At 40.1% G+C, this 14,443-nt stretch overlaps 1 protein-coding gene across 1 annotated transcript in view; it reads left to right on the top strand.

Moving 5' to 3' along the window:
• HSD17B12 (hydroxysteroid 17-beta dehydrogenase 12) overlaps nucleotides 1-14,338 on the top strand; it is a gene marked incomplete at its 5' end in the record, with an annotated part of 74,982 nt that extends 60,644 nt beyond the window's left edge. The window contains 4 exon segments of the mRNA XM_082762620.1: nucleotides 2,980-3,061; nucleotides 7,134-7,199; nucleotides 12,016-12,165; nucleotides 12,366-14,338. Coding sequence (XP_082618746.1) covers nucleotides 2,980-3,061; nucleotides 7,134-7,199; nucleotides 12,016-12,165; nucleotides 12,366-12,473 — 406 coding nt within the window. The 3' untranslated portion in view covers nucleotides 12,474-14,338.
• Between the last annotated feature and the right edge of the window lie 105 nt (nucleotides 14,339-14,443).

Raw genomic sequence — 14,443 nt, forward strand, 5'->3', positions numbered from 1 at the left:
TGGGACTGCAGGTTAGAAAAGGGATCCATGCTCCAGATTGGGAATCCCATTGCTCTTCCTCACTGGTTCAAGGCAGGTGGTGTGTGAGTACACAGCAGTTACCATAGCACACTATACGGCATCCTGCACCCACAGTGCGCATTTTTACGTATCTGAGTATCAGTTTGATGGCCGTATGTCCCAAGACAAATCCAGGAGTAGAGCGGAGCTGACATGCTTTACATCCAGGTCTGTAAGCAGAAAGCACAGGTGTGTTGGTTACTTCTTATTTATGATAAACACAGCGGCGTGAGATGGATGCCGTTTCTGGTAATGGCATTTAGACACTGCTGTGGCTCCTCTCCTGTGCTCCGAGCACTTAAAGTGACAATTTATAATCTGCGGCTCCCGATTACACTTAAATGAGCAGTTCTCCCTGTACGTTTTCAGGCAGCTGTCTAAGGTGGGAGACTCGCGGAACTCAAAACTGAGCCTCGATGTCTTTGGGAACAACAACAACAACAAAATCAGTTGACTGTTTCTAGACAAATACCAAACTATGGTATTTATTGCCGGGGAAGTAGCAAGTGCATAATTACATTACAGAGGAAGCTTGCTCTTTCCACTTGGCGTGCAGCTGGAGCAGGCGCTGGTTGCCGCAGCAACGGGGAGACAGCTAAATTTAGCATCCCCGGACCATGCCGTGAGCTGAAGGAAGAATGACGGGGAGGTGCCGGGGTGTGCTCTGTTGGGCAGGACGCCTGCCTCGCCGCACCCTCGCCCAGGGTGCTGGTGCAGCGCGCGGCCATGCTGGAGGCAGGCGGCGGCGTCTTGCCGTGCCAGTGCCCTCGCGGTCCTTCAGGTCCCTCCCTAGGATGTTTCTTCTGCGGCTCTTGCAAGAGACAGAATCGTAATTAGAGTAATTGGAAGTGTCCCCCCTGCACGCACGCTGCTGGTTGCTTTTGTCGGGAGATTTTAAGTTGCATGCTTTTGAAGACTGGGACTGTTTTCTGTATGAAGAGAACGCAAACTCCAAAACCCACAGTTGCATCAACAGCTTCAAAGAGTCCAGTACACGGTGCGTGTGCAAGAGGCTGGTGTTTACTTTTTTCTAAGAGGGCTTTCTTTGCTGGATCACAACTGAATGCACCTAAGGGATGGTCTCTGCAGCTGGAAAGTTACAGTCAGGCCAGCCTCTGAGAGACTTGTGCCTTACCACCCGAGTGCCAGCCTCTCTGCTAAAGCTGCAGTTTGCTTTGGGAGAGCGAGGCTGGGTTTATCCATATAAATGCTCAACGCTTCTTGAGTCCTGCTAAGCTTCTGTCTTCAATTAAGTTGTGTGGCAGTGACTCCTGTGGTCTGAATATGGGAAGAGCACTTCCTTTTATTGGATCTAAATCTCAGTCTCATTTAAATAACTCATCTTTCTTCTGTATAATGAGAGGGTGTATTGTTGGTCTTACTAGTTTCTTAAATAGCTAAGTGAACAATCCTTTCACCTCATCAACACATCAGAGCCTTTTCCTTCCTATTCTCCATTCTCAAATCATCACAGAATGGTTGGGTTGGAAGGGGCCTTAAAGATCACCCACTTCCAACCCTCCTGGTGTGGGCAGGGGCACCTCCCACTAGATCAGGTTGCTCAAAGCCCCATCCAGTCATCAGGTTCGTAGTGTCTCTGTCCTGTATTTGGAGGGATAGATAAGTGGTCCATAGACACAAAGCAGGACTATGGTGGTGGTGGACCTGTCCCTGCTGTTTCCTGCTATCCTCTTTGGTTGTTCTTGGTGACTGCTGCACAACAGAGAATTCCTTCTGGACTTTGTTTGGGATTTTCAAGGGAATGGATAGTTGATTTAGAATTGATTTTTCAGTTGCCATTCTGTAGTCTGTTCATGTAGCCATCTTAGCTCTTATTTTAAAAGTTCCTTATAGTGTCCTCCAATCTGGTAATCTCTTAAACTGCATGAATACTCATTTCACTGCCAATCCCCGTTTGAGTTGATGAATAAATATCACAAGCGCCACCTGTCTTGATGTGAAAAACCTCTAGCATCCACCGTCAACCTTTTGCCGTTGTGAAAATTCTTGATTAATTTGTAGTCTTTTCTTCATACCACATATTTTGATCCATGTCACCACTTTATTTCACCAACAAAGCCTTGCAGATAACTCCTGAAAGTATGAGAACTTTGGCAAAGGTGTTTGAAATCCTGAATGACTGCAAAATGATTCTTTTCTGTTATGTCAACTGTCTCCTTTCCAGAGGTGAATCACTCAGACTTAATTCGTACTTATATCGTAGCAGAAACCATATTGGTTTGAATCTATTGTCACAATTCTCAAAGAATTAAAAAAATAATAATAATAAAAAAAAATTAATGGTCACTTAAAGTCGGCTGTTTGTTTTTAAGATGATTACTTAAATCATTGTGGCAGCAGTGGCATAGTGTATGTGTAGTTAAACAAATATGATGAAAAACTCACAAATCTGCAGCAGTTAAGCTGCAAGATGAGTATCTGCATGCCTGTTCTGAGTCCTCACTAAACACAGAGTACCTAGTTGTGTGTTGGGTAAATTGGCTTCAATCTACTCTATGGTAGGAAGAAGCAGAGATGCAGCTTCCACTGTATTCAGCTGTCTGGTAGCATCCCCTAATAACTTGCTTGCCCTGGATTGTTCAACTAATTCTTATTTCTACCTAGCACTAAGTAATGAGTTGACTTTTGTATGTAAAACTAGTCACGGAAGTGGACGTGTTTGAAATCCAGGGTTCTTACTGTCTGTCCTAGGTGCACATGCTTGAGAAGTGCTTGGCAGTGCAGGTGGTTAAAAAAAATTTTGGTGGTTAAAAAATTATTGTGGGGTTCTAAACAGATCTTAATCTCAATTTCATCCTAAAGATTTTCTTTAGGCTTGCAGTAATTTTCTGAAACATGGAAGATGTTTGTTTTTTTTAATAAATTATTTCATTGGACTGTATCTTTGCTGCCCTTCAGATCAAAAGGGGTAATCTTGAATATCTCTTCAGCTGCTGGGATGTATCCAACTCCACTGCTGACTCTTTACTCCGCATCCAAGGTAAGGTACTCTTTTGCTCACAGAAATAGTGTCACACATAAGCCAACACCACAGGAATAAATGTTTTGGTGTCCATCTAGTGGTGCTTTCATGAACTAAAAGTACTGAGTTTCTAACTTTAATTTTGCTGGTAGTGGAAGGTCGAGACAAAAACGAGTTCAGGGGTTTACTGTCATGGAAACTACTATTTTATATATTGCATCACACATTCATCACATAGCAGTTTTCACACAACAAAGGATGCTACTGTACCGAGCAAGCTTAGTGTGACGTTTAAGAACATTGACTAAGTTCAACACACTTTCTTGTTCTGATACTTTGAGGCTTTTTTCTCTAATCTTGTAAAAGATAAATCGATATCTGTTAGGTATGTATGGGCACACATATTTAAGTAGGATTTTTCTGGTGCTTGCTGGAAGCAAAGGTTTTTCTTCCTCTTTGGTTAGTTGCCTTAGGTTTAGCATTTCAGGTAAGAGAAAGGATAGAGCTCTAGAGTGTTGCCAGTACCAAATAATTGCGCTGCATTAGTAGGCGATGCATCCTTCTAATGTAGCCCAGTATGTGGTTTGATGCTCTTGCAGTGAGTGGGTTATTGGCTTATCTTTTCCCTGGCAGCCACCATAGATCCCATGCTCTTTTCAGCAGTGCTGCTACTTAGCCAACATTAAGGCATGGGGTTATCCTGCTCTATATGCAGAACTTTGCACTTCACTCTGTGCCACTCAAGAAATCTCACAAAGTTTAACAATCATCAAGTTTACCAGAATCCCTCTGGACTGAAGGTCTGTTGTGTCAGCCACTCCGTCTAATACTGTCATCTGCAAATGTGCTGAGGGTGCACTGTGTGCCATCACCTGGGTCGCTTATGGCAGATATTGAAGAATATGGGCCTCGGTATTGATCTGCGGGGTTCTCTGCTTGTTACTAACCAGAAGTCAAGCCATTAATCATGGCCCTTGGAGCCTGTTGGTCCAAACAAATTTCTATATAACCAGCAGTTTTGTTCTTTCAGCACATATCTGCTCAACTTCCAAACGAGAATGCTGCAGAAGATGGTATCAAACATATACATTCTAGACATACAGTATATTACTACCTTAGATCTACATCTTATGTTAAGCTTACCTGCTCTGGTTTCTCACTGAGTCACTTGGGACAGTTTTGTCTGTCTGCAGCTGGGGTTACTTCTTTTCCAAAGGTATTTGCATGGCATCTGAAATGGTCTCATAAAAGGTCTCCAGTTGACACCCTAACAGCAGGCCCAAGATAGGTTCACAGTATGGAGCGACAATATAAGTAATAAAACTAAATAAAGAGACATTTATGACATGGTATTCAAGCAGCGTAACACTGTAGCTTTTTTTTTAGGTGCACCTGGTAATTATTTGCAATACCTAAAGGATTTTGGACTCTAAGCAGAACCTTGATGGGATAAAAACACCTTCAGTTGGTGTTGTTCGTGTCAGAACAGGCATATGTTTCTTTTAAACACTCCAATAACATCTTCATGTAACCAGAAAGGAATTGATTTGTGCTATTTTATTTATACTGAATGAGTATTAATGTGAATAAGGGGTATTTAAGTTTAGAAGTCATGAAAGCCCAAATTGCATATTGTTGATAAAATTTTGCTTCAGAAATAGGTATTTCCTGAGAGCTCACTTCTTTGTTTTAGCGTGAAAGGTCAGTTCTGTTGTTGCATTGCTTTCAGCTTTATCAAATTATTTGAGCTTATGGTTTTTGCAATAATACAACTTACACTTCTTTGCGTAATCTTTTTTAATTTTTCTCAATTATAAATACAAATATTCCTTCCCTCTCCCTAAGAAACTCAATTACAGGTTAAGTTATCTTTCCTATTCTCAGCACTGCTCATCTTCTACCATAGCGAGGTTAGTAAGCATGAAAGTGACTCCCCTAATGTAGCTATATAAAGACTGTATCTGCAATTTCTAGTGTTTTTCCTCATCTGTATAGAGGGGTTTTAAAGCATAGTATCCTTCAGGTCTAAGTCAATGGCTCTGGCTAATTATCAGGAACAGGCGCAGTCTACCTCTTTAACCTTCCCCATGGAGAATTCCCTGTCTTACAAGGCAATTGGATGCTTTTAAAGGAATCATATTCCTGTTTTTGACACTTCCCTGTCTGCCTGCATTAATAGTAATGAGAAGTGAATTATGACTTTTTTTCTACCATGTCGCAAATATTTGGGCTTTGTTACTGGATGTCCAAGGAGAATAAATTGTTTTTTGTATGGTGTACTTACCTGCTTTTTCAGGAGATGCTTATTTAAAGATTGTTCTTAAGACTGTAAGTTAAAGGCTGTTGGAGCACTTGTGCATCTGGAGGTAGAAAACCCAACTTGTCTTAAAGTAAGTCCTCCAAGAAGAAAAACTCCAAAGTTTATATGGGTACTGGAAGATGCTTGTTCCATCTCAAGTAAAGTGAACACTTTTTTTATTGCAAAGCTCATATCAAATAGAGATGACATTCTCTTTATGTTGTCTCTCTATATTTGAAGCAGTAGCTAATTTCAGGACTGTCGTGCAGAAGTGGTGAGAGCTTTGAATAATCAAAGCACTTTGTGATTAGTAGAATATAGTGGCTTTTTAATTTTTAATAGATTTATATACTTCTCAGTTATCACACATGCATCTCACAACTGTGGTCAAGGACTGCACAAAACTGTTTGCATTTGTATTCATGTTCTTTGTTGCAATAGCATGGCTGGCTCACTTAAGTCCTTGCTGTTAGGCCTCATTTTCAGGGACTGGATGTTGAGTACTTGCTGTTATTAAGAACTTATACTGGCAGGAAAAGGGTGAAGTTGCGAACAGTTGAACAGAAGATACGATTATTTCGTTTAATGAGCCTCCTTCTAGCTTGTACATGCAACTTGAAGAATAAAAGAACCCATTGGCTACGCAGCAAAATCTAGTTCTCTTTCAGATCTTGTCTATGCTCAGAAAAGTATCAATAGAAATAGCCCAGAAGTGTGGGAGTGTTTCTTTGCTTCATGTATTGGTTGAGTTCAGTAGGATGACCTTACTAGGAAAAACACTGGGCACTGCAAACTATAAGCACCGTGTTTGGGTAGGACTTGTGTTAACCCAACGGTCAGAAAAAGATGATTGTAAAACAGGTGCAGTATTAGTTTTGCTGCCTGTTTTGATGCTGGTCTGAAGCATTTGTGGCTACTTTTAACAGCCTTTTTTTTTTTTTTTTTTTCCTCTGGAGCTGTTTCTTCTTAAATAATTGAATTCGCCTCAGTTACGGATAGAATAGTTTAGTTCCCTCAGTTGAGGGCGCTCCATTTATCCTGCTTAGCAGTATTGTTTCTCTAAAATGAGAAATGACAATGGAACCTAATATTTTGGCTCATTTGACTTGGGGGAAGAGAAGTAAAAAGGTGGTTTAGAAGAAGGGGAGGGGGAATTTATGCTGGTTTGAATTGCTGAGTAGTCTTGGATTATTAAAACAATACTTTTTCAGCATTGTATAAGGTATCCATCTCAGTAAGTGGTAAGGAAAGAGCGAGCATGTGGATCTCCCTTGGTGGATGTGGTATATCGGATGTGAGTGTATCCTGAAGGCAGGTTCTAGTGTCCACTCTTTAAGCCCTTTTGCTTCCTTCTTTGAATGTTTAATCTTGGACTTTATAAAACTTCCAGAAGTTTGGAAGAGTTTTAGATAGTAGTCTTCAAGATGCCTACTTATATCACTCTTCTAAAAAAAAAAAGTCTAAGGAGATGACACAATGTGAACACAAAGTTTTATTTTCCTATTTTAACTGGACTTTATGTAACTAATCCAGTTCCTTTTCCTTCTAAATTAAAAAAAGAATTTTTATTTGTTTAGAATGTCTCACTTCTGGGAAAAAAATGCTTCGTAAGCACGGGGTTTCTGTTCAGATGGCATTGCTGTAACCTGTGAAGTAGCATTGAAAGCCTAAGGTTTTTCACTTTGAAAACAGGAGCTATAAATAGTAATTCAAATATGCTTACAAAAAGCTCCGAACTATAGTTTCCATTTTAATGCATAGCATGCTGCATTTCCATTCTTTTCATTTTAGGCTTTTGTGGATTACTTCTCTCGAGGCCTCCATGCAGAATACAAGAGCAAGGGCATCATTGTGCAGGTGAGTAGAGTTTTTCATGTAAGTGTGGTTACCACAGCAACATTGGTGTCTTGGTAACAAAAGGAAATCAGCATATTCTTTTATTCATGAATGTGACACAGATTAAGGATGAGGATTTCCTTTGATCCCATTAGCAGTTTTCTTAAGTTACCCTGAAATGATGCATCTTGAAGTAACAAAAAATATGTATAATTTACCTGCTGGTGATAATTGTACCTTTAGGTATAAAATATTCCAGAAAACTGTGCAACTCTATAGAATACACCTTTATACAAGTAAATCTCCTGGAATGTACATTTGGAGTTCATTTGTACAGATATTAAATAGGTAACTGCTCAAAAGACTAAAATAGTAGCAGTCCCTTCCCAGTGGTGTCAGTGAACCAACTGCTAGTGTAAGCAAAGTAGCATGAACAAGCAGACACCTTACAGACCCTTTGTAAGTAATGGGCTGACTTAGATTTTCTTCAGTACTGGGTTTCCACATTTCTAATGAGTTTTGTGTTGTGCTCCACTTGTTCACCTTCCATGGCTTTAGGTTTTTTGTTTTGTAGGGACATAAGAGCAAACAAGCCAGTCTCTCAGCTTTATGGGGATTCTGTGTTTAACGTCACTTTTTACCTACCTTTAATGTTTGCTTCCAAAACCTAACTAAAGATTCCAGACTTTGGTTTTGGGTCACAATTGCTGAGTTCTTTGTTACCTGTTACACCTGTTGATCTCCAGTGCAATAGTCAGTCTTGATAAAGATTCTACCTGTGCTGTAAAGACAATGGTGAGTCATCTTGAAATTCTGTCAGGGTTCTTACAGACAGAATTATCCCACGCCCATGCCTCTTGCTTTCCCTCCTCTTGTTCTGTACGGTGGTTCTCAAAGCCACCTGAACTCCAAGGGCACTGCAGGAACTAAGTCACAGAGATGCCAGTCTTGTTCGTGTGATCACTAAGGGTGGGAGCACAGCTTTCCTTGCTGGTTTTGAAATACAGAGAAGCTGTTACTAACTCAAGGCTATATTACCTTTTGGCTTGCTAGACTTTTTTCCTTCCAATCATGCTTACCAAAAAGAAGTCATCACTAGGAAATGTCCTGTCCCAGTTCACGAGAGGATTATGTTAGACTTTTAGGGAAAAAAAGACAGTTACTGAGTGAGCTATTCCCATACGTTTTCCTTCAGCAAAACCAACTTGCTGTCAGCAATAGAGGATGCATAAAAACCTAGCACTCTAAACAGATACACCTTCAGCTTACAAAGAGGTTTGTGTGTGCTGTCCACTCCTGAGATGCATTAAACTCAAGCAACTTTTAGTGTTTTGTCTCCTTATTACTTTCTCTACTCAGAAGGCTTTTCAAGTCTTTCCCTGCCTTCAGCTCTGGACCTTCCTGCAACGTTTTTATCACAGTGCAAGTTCTTTAGTATTCTTTTTACTTTTGCCCCACTATGTTACTTCTATCTCCACTTAATTCAGTTTTGTAGATTTAGCTTCATATCCCATAACTGTTCCAAGACTGTGCAATATGGACCTCTTTTAATTTGTGGTCACGGTCTTCAAGAGTGAAGGAAATGGTAGTGCTGGTTTGCCATTCTACCTTCGTTGTGAGAAGAAGCCTCACAGAGAGCGTCTGTAAACATGGTTCCTTATATTCCTGTGAAGAGAATGTCCTCTGAGTGTGGTTTGTGTGATGGAAAACATAGCTGGCAGCTTGCTTCTAAGCATAGAGCCATTGCATACAGGTAAAAATGAACAATATGCAACATCTTTAAACAGCAGCCTGCACAGAAGGGAGTTTATCTAGGAAACTGGTTCACAGAGTACATCTCTGTGAATCATGGCTCTTAAATGAACATTTCAGACAGATGGAGCACGAGTGGGATGGCTGACATTCTTAGCTGTCTTCCAGACCTGAGGTTAACTAATCGCTGTCTCCCTGACTTCAGATACTGGTGAAGAGTGTCAGCCCAGATTGTTTGTGGGGTTCTTGTTTTATTCTTGATTCTGCAGTCAGGAAGATGCCTTTTGCAAATTCTCTCTTGCTCAGTCATTTGAAAACTTAAACAGGATGCAGCACCTCTGATATTTTTGCATCCAAAAGGTAGCAGATTCTGGACCAGCTACTTGTAGAACTGACTGCCCTCAACCCAACTCACAATATTCAGCCGAGTCTGTTTATATTTTGAAGTACAAATATGGAGCAGCTCTCAGGCTTGAGAATACCTTTCTCCTCATAAAGCATTATGATTAAAATTCTACTAAAATATTTGCATCTAAATAAACCAGGATGCTGCAAGCAAAGGGCTTCTTTTGTCTGCGTCTTTCATATGCTTTGGGTATTTAATAGAATATTTCTCTCTTCTACAGTAATACAATTAAGTCTTCTGGTACGATTTCTTTCCTGCTCAAGCCTACCTACAAACCGTGATGCTCTGGCTCCTCCAACACACAGCTTCAATGGCAATAAAGCTGGGTGTGATTTTTGTTTTTGCACTCCTGCCCTTCCACGTGGTCTGTGGGTTTTTCCTATGTGAGGATGCATGCTGCAAATCGGCATGTTAAGTAAACCCAGGCAGCATTATATTAGCCTTCCACAGAAGGCATTTTTCATCCTTGAAAACCCTTCCAGAGCAGGCTATAGGAATTTCATTCAGATACTGATATTTTGATTGGAAGGAGATGTTTTTCAGTCTCTTGTTATAGTAGGATGTCTAGGATCTTTCTGTTTTCTCAAGTAAAGGTGCTGATAGTTATGTCAGTATGAGAGTATTTAAAGACAGATGCTTGACTGAGAAAGAAGCATTATATCTTTGAGACGTGTTGTTCCTATGCGCATTTGTAGCCAGGCAGTCTCATCCTCCTGGAGTTTTTTCTAAATAATGTTCTGTCACTTTGAGAGGAAAACAAAGACTGAGTGTGCACTGCTCATATATGACTCCATTCATTGCAGAATTCCTATGAATACTGAAAAAAAGGTGAAAAACAACCATAAAACCCCACCAAAACCAGTAAGGCATACATGGCTAAAGGTGTTAAACACAGCATGAACACACACGGTATGGGGGAAAACTTTTTAGCTTCAGATATGGAAAAGCTATGAAGAAGTTTTCAGTGTCTAACATCGTTAAAATAAACAAATGAAGCTTAAATCTGGTTTTCTGCATCAACAAATGTCTTTTCCTGCAGAATATTTAATAGGCTGTGGTAAACTTTTTTGTAACACGCATGTTGGCTGAGGTGCTGAATTCCTGATAGCACTGTTTTTTTGTCCATTAACGTAGGCAGTGAATTGCTGCTTTGAGTTATGTGGGCCTGATGACCAATAGCTATCACAGCTTCAATTTGTTATGTTAATTTTATTGCGGTCCATGTCCTTGTCCTGTCATTCCAGCCTAAGCCACAATAAACCACTAATGAATATTACAAGTACCTTCCTGTGAAGACTAGCTGACGTACCTCCTTCAAGCCATTAGGAAAACTGCACCCGCTTCAGATTATCTGAAGTTCATCTCTCTGACCTTCAGAAACCTAGTGCTTTTAATTCCTGACTTGTGCTTCTGTTTGAGCTCACTGTTAAAAGGGTTAACTCTATCATGCCAATACACGCACAGTATTGCTGTGTAAAAAGTGAAAACAGAGTTCAGGTGGTACTTTATCATTTCCTGAAGTTCAGCCTAAGGTATATCAGTGTTGCTCAAGTGGAATGCCTCTCTGTGGAAACTTAGTTTTGATAGTATATTGTGCTTTTGCTGCAGTATAGACATATATAGGTTCAAAATACACTCTAGCTGACAGGCAAGCTTAATTTTACAGAAACAACACAGTAATAGCATAGATTACAATTTTGTGTTTATGTGCATAGGAAGTGGTAGGGATCTGTAACAGAAATCAGGCAAAAAGAAAAGGAATGAGAAAGACTGCAAGGATTTTTTCCAAGACTCCTTTGGAAAAATCTCTGCATGAAAGGTTTCTGCAGACTCCGAAGTTTTCTATGAGTGTCTGAAAACATGGGTCATTTACCTCTTTCTTTTACTGCCTTTTTTAACTTACATGGATGTCAGCATTTTCTATTGATACTTGCTTACTATGCATAGCAAAAGTGGAACAGTGAAAACTTTTACTACCTGCTTTCATCTACCATGTTCACTACATACAGTGTCAGATCACAGACTGATGGACACTCTGGTTGTCTAACTTCCTGCTCTGTGGGATTGCTGCTAACACTAGGTCATGGGCAGCATGATTTTATCCAACCAAAGTTTGAAAACCTGCAAGGATGGGGATGCCGTGACCTCTCTGAACAACCTATTTGACTGTTATATTGCTCTCCTAGAAAATGCCTTTTTCCCTAGTGTCAAGTCTGAAAATCTACAAACAAAAACTGATAGGTTTGGTTCTTTTTATTTAGTCTGGCAGTGCCAAGAAGAGTTTAGCTCTCATAACTGCCCTTGAGATAATGAGAGGCAGATGTTAGGTCACTATCCTACAATCTCTTCTTCAGAGCACCAAACAATCCTAGCTCTTCCCCACCGAGCCCTTTCCTTCTTTCTCTCTCTCTGCAGGTAAACACAAAAGCATGTTTCATCAGGCTAAAGGCATGGCCTTTCTCCAGACTCAAAAGTTGTTTAGTTTTCTGTACATGCCGGCTTTGGTTACTTGAGTTCTTCCATTTTCACGTTATGTCCCCCACCCATGCTAGTTCTGAAGCTAGCACATTTCAGAATCCAGTATTCAAATTACCTGAGGGACAGTTGTCTTTGTAGCTTGTTGAATCTGTGAGTTAATCTGAAAGTGTTCTCTGCTTCGTGTCTCTTTCCTACATGCAGAGTGTTATGCCGTATTATGTGGCAACAAAAATGTCTAAAATTTCCAAGCCGAGCTTCGATAAGCCCACTCCTGAAACGTACGTACGAGCTGCCATAGGCACGGTAGGCCTGCAGTCCCAGACCAACGGGTGCCTGCCCCATGCCTTCATGGTAAGTCACCTTGGACAACACAAGGATCTAATATGTGATTACTGGGGAAGAAGAGCAATGATTAATTTTGAATATTAAATAAAAGTTATTTTTTCTTTAAATTTTAATCATAATTTTATAACGTTTGTGTGTGCTGTTAATGGTTTGATCTAACTTAGAATAGACAATAAAAGTTGAGACATTTTTCCTTTGATTTTTAGGGCTGGGTCTTCTCAATTCTACCTACGTCCACTGTCATGAATTTACTCATGAAAACAAACAAACAAATACGGGCTCGTTTTTTGAAAAAAAAGATGAAGGAGAAGTAAGTTGCTGACAGCTTGATCTGTGGAAGCTCCTGCAGGAAGATCTGTGGAAACTCCAGCAGGTTTCGTTCTCACACTTCAGCGCCAAGTAGACCTAATGTTTTAAACATCTTCAATTGTAGGTGTACTTTCTAATAAGCAAAGCGATACTGTTTTGAGGATACAGATGAATCTTGACTTATAATACTGATATCAAAATAGGCTTGTTTATATATATTATAGGTATACGGGGGGGGGGGAGTGCTTTGGACTAAAATTGCACTGTGCTTTAAGAAATACTTACATGGATGTGATCAGACATTGCACTGCTGAGGAATGGCTTGGTTATGTAGTGTCCATCACATCTATGTATTACGTTTTTGGGTGAAGGGCAGAAAAGCTGTAGTTCTCTGATATTCCTGGAAAGGTGGGGAGGTGTGGGACAGGAGCATATTTGTTTGAAGGGTAATCTGGCTCAATTCAGAGTGTAACTTTTTCCTGGTTCAGGTTTAGGGTACTTGCAGGATTCAGCATTTTCAGCCAGCTAGCAAATGCTCCTCTGCTTACACAGTCCATTAAACAAAACCGGGACGTCATGGGCAGGGTGGGATCAGCTTAGGGGCTGCTTGCTGGCTGTGAAGAAGTCATCGCTCTGTAAAACAAGAATACCAATAACCGAGGTTATGTACCTGGGAAAGGATCATCACTGCTTGGGAAGGGTGACCATGAAGTGATCCTTAACCTGATGGTTTTGGAAACCTGTTCATGGGTTGGTACTGTATTGAAGTAGGTTCTTGCACCAAAACCTGAGCTGTCATTTATGTGAACTTCAAGGGTCTAGTGTGATTTTTCTTTTTGGTTATGAACTTGAGGAAAATGGGCCAAAAAAAATAAAATTGAGTGTAATTGCTCATCTATAAATATATACATAAAATAACATAGCAAAAAGTATTGAAATTCTTGGTTCTTGAATATGGATTTTAACTTTTCAGTCGTAATCTTTACAATTTGTAATAACATTTTTAAAAGTTCAGTGCCTGTTCTTTGTAATAGATGGTGATAACACAATGTGGATGTATGTCACAAGTTGTGTTACTTGCTGGTTGTTATGTAAAAGATTATTGGCACTTTGAATGCAGAGCTTGAAACGAGTTACTGTCCTTGTTAGCAATGATGGATAGATGATTTCTGAGATGTGTGTCACTGTGTCTTCTGGTGAGGCCATTTGAAATGTGAATCCTGGATATTTATGACAGCTTTAAATATGAGAACTAGCAAACTTTAAATGTAGAACTTCTTAGTATTTTTATTTGTGTTTAACTGATTTTTTCTGTAGTTCTATTCCAAAACTGAGTAAAGCTGAAGTTACTCAGCTCGGAGACAGGGATCAGAGCGTATGAGAAGTCTGTACTGCTGTTGTCTGTGTTGACCTTTAAAGATATGGTCTCTAACATTCCTTTATATAAATGTGAAGGAAAAAAAAAAAAAAAAAACACCTTTCAAGCCAAATGAAATTGTAAGTAGCTACCAATGTTTTCTGTGGTGACTGCCTTTGGTTAACAAATGGAGATTGCTTTGTCATTGGAAGAATAATTTCAAGCTCTGGCTTTGAAGTTAAATGTGTTGCACTGAAATATGATTTGGGGCTAACATTTCTGTACATTGAAAAAACCCGAATACCGATGCAATGGTGCTGATCAAATCTGAGCTAAAGCTCCTATCCCATAGTTTTCTTGATGTTTTTCTCGTTTCCTGGATCAGGAATGGTGAGGTCAGTTGTGCAGGACTTTGCTCAGGAGGTGATGTGGAAGCATTGGACTAACCAATCTGTGTGGATTTTCACTTGGTAAACCCAATAAAACGGCATTCACTCTCAACCTCTGCTTTGTTGGTTTCCTTCTTATACCGTTTGCGCTTCCATATCTCAGACTGAAACTTTTTATTAATCTCTGTCCGGCTGCGGTCTCGGCGAACACCTTAAAATCCCCGGACCA

The sequence above is a fragment of the Aythya marila genome (assembly GCF_965140915.1).
Source record: "Aythya marila genome assembly, chromosome: 5".
Classification (NCBI taxonomy): domain Eukaryota; kingdom Metazoa; phylum Chordata; class Aves; order Anseriformes; family Anatidae; genus Aythya; species Aythya marila.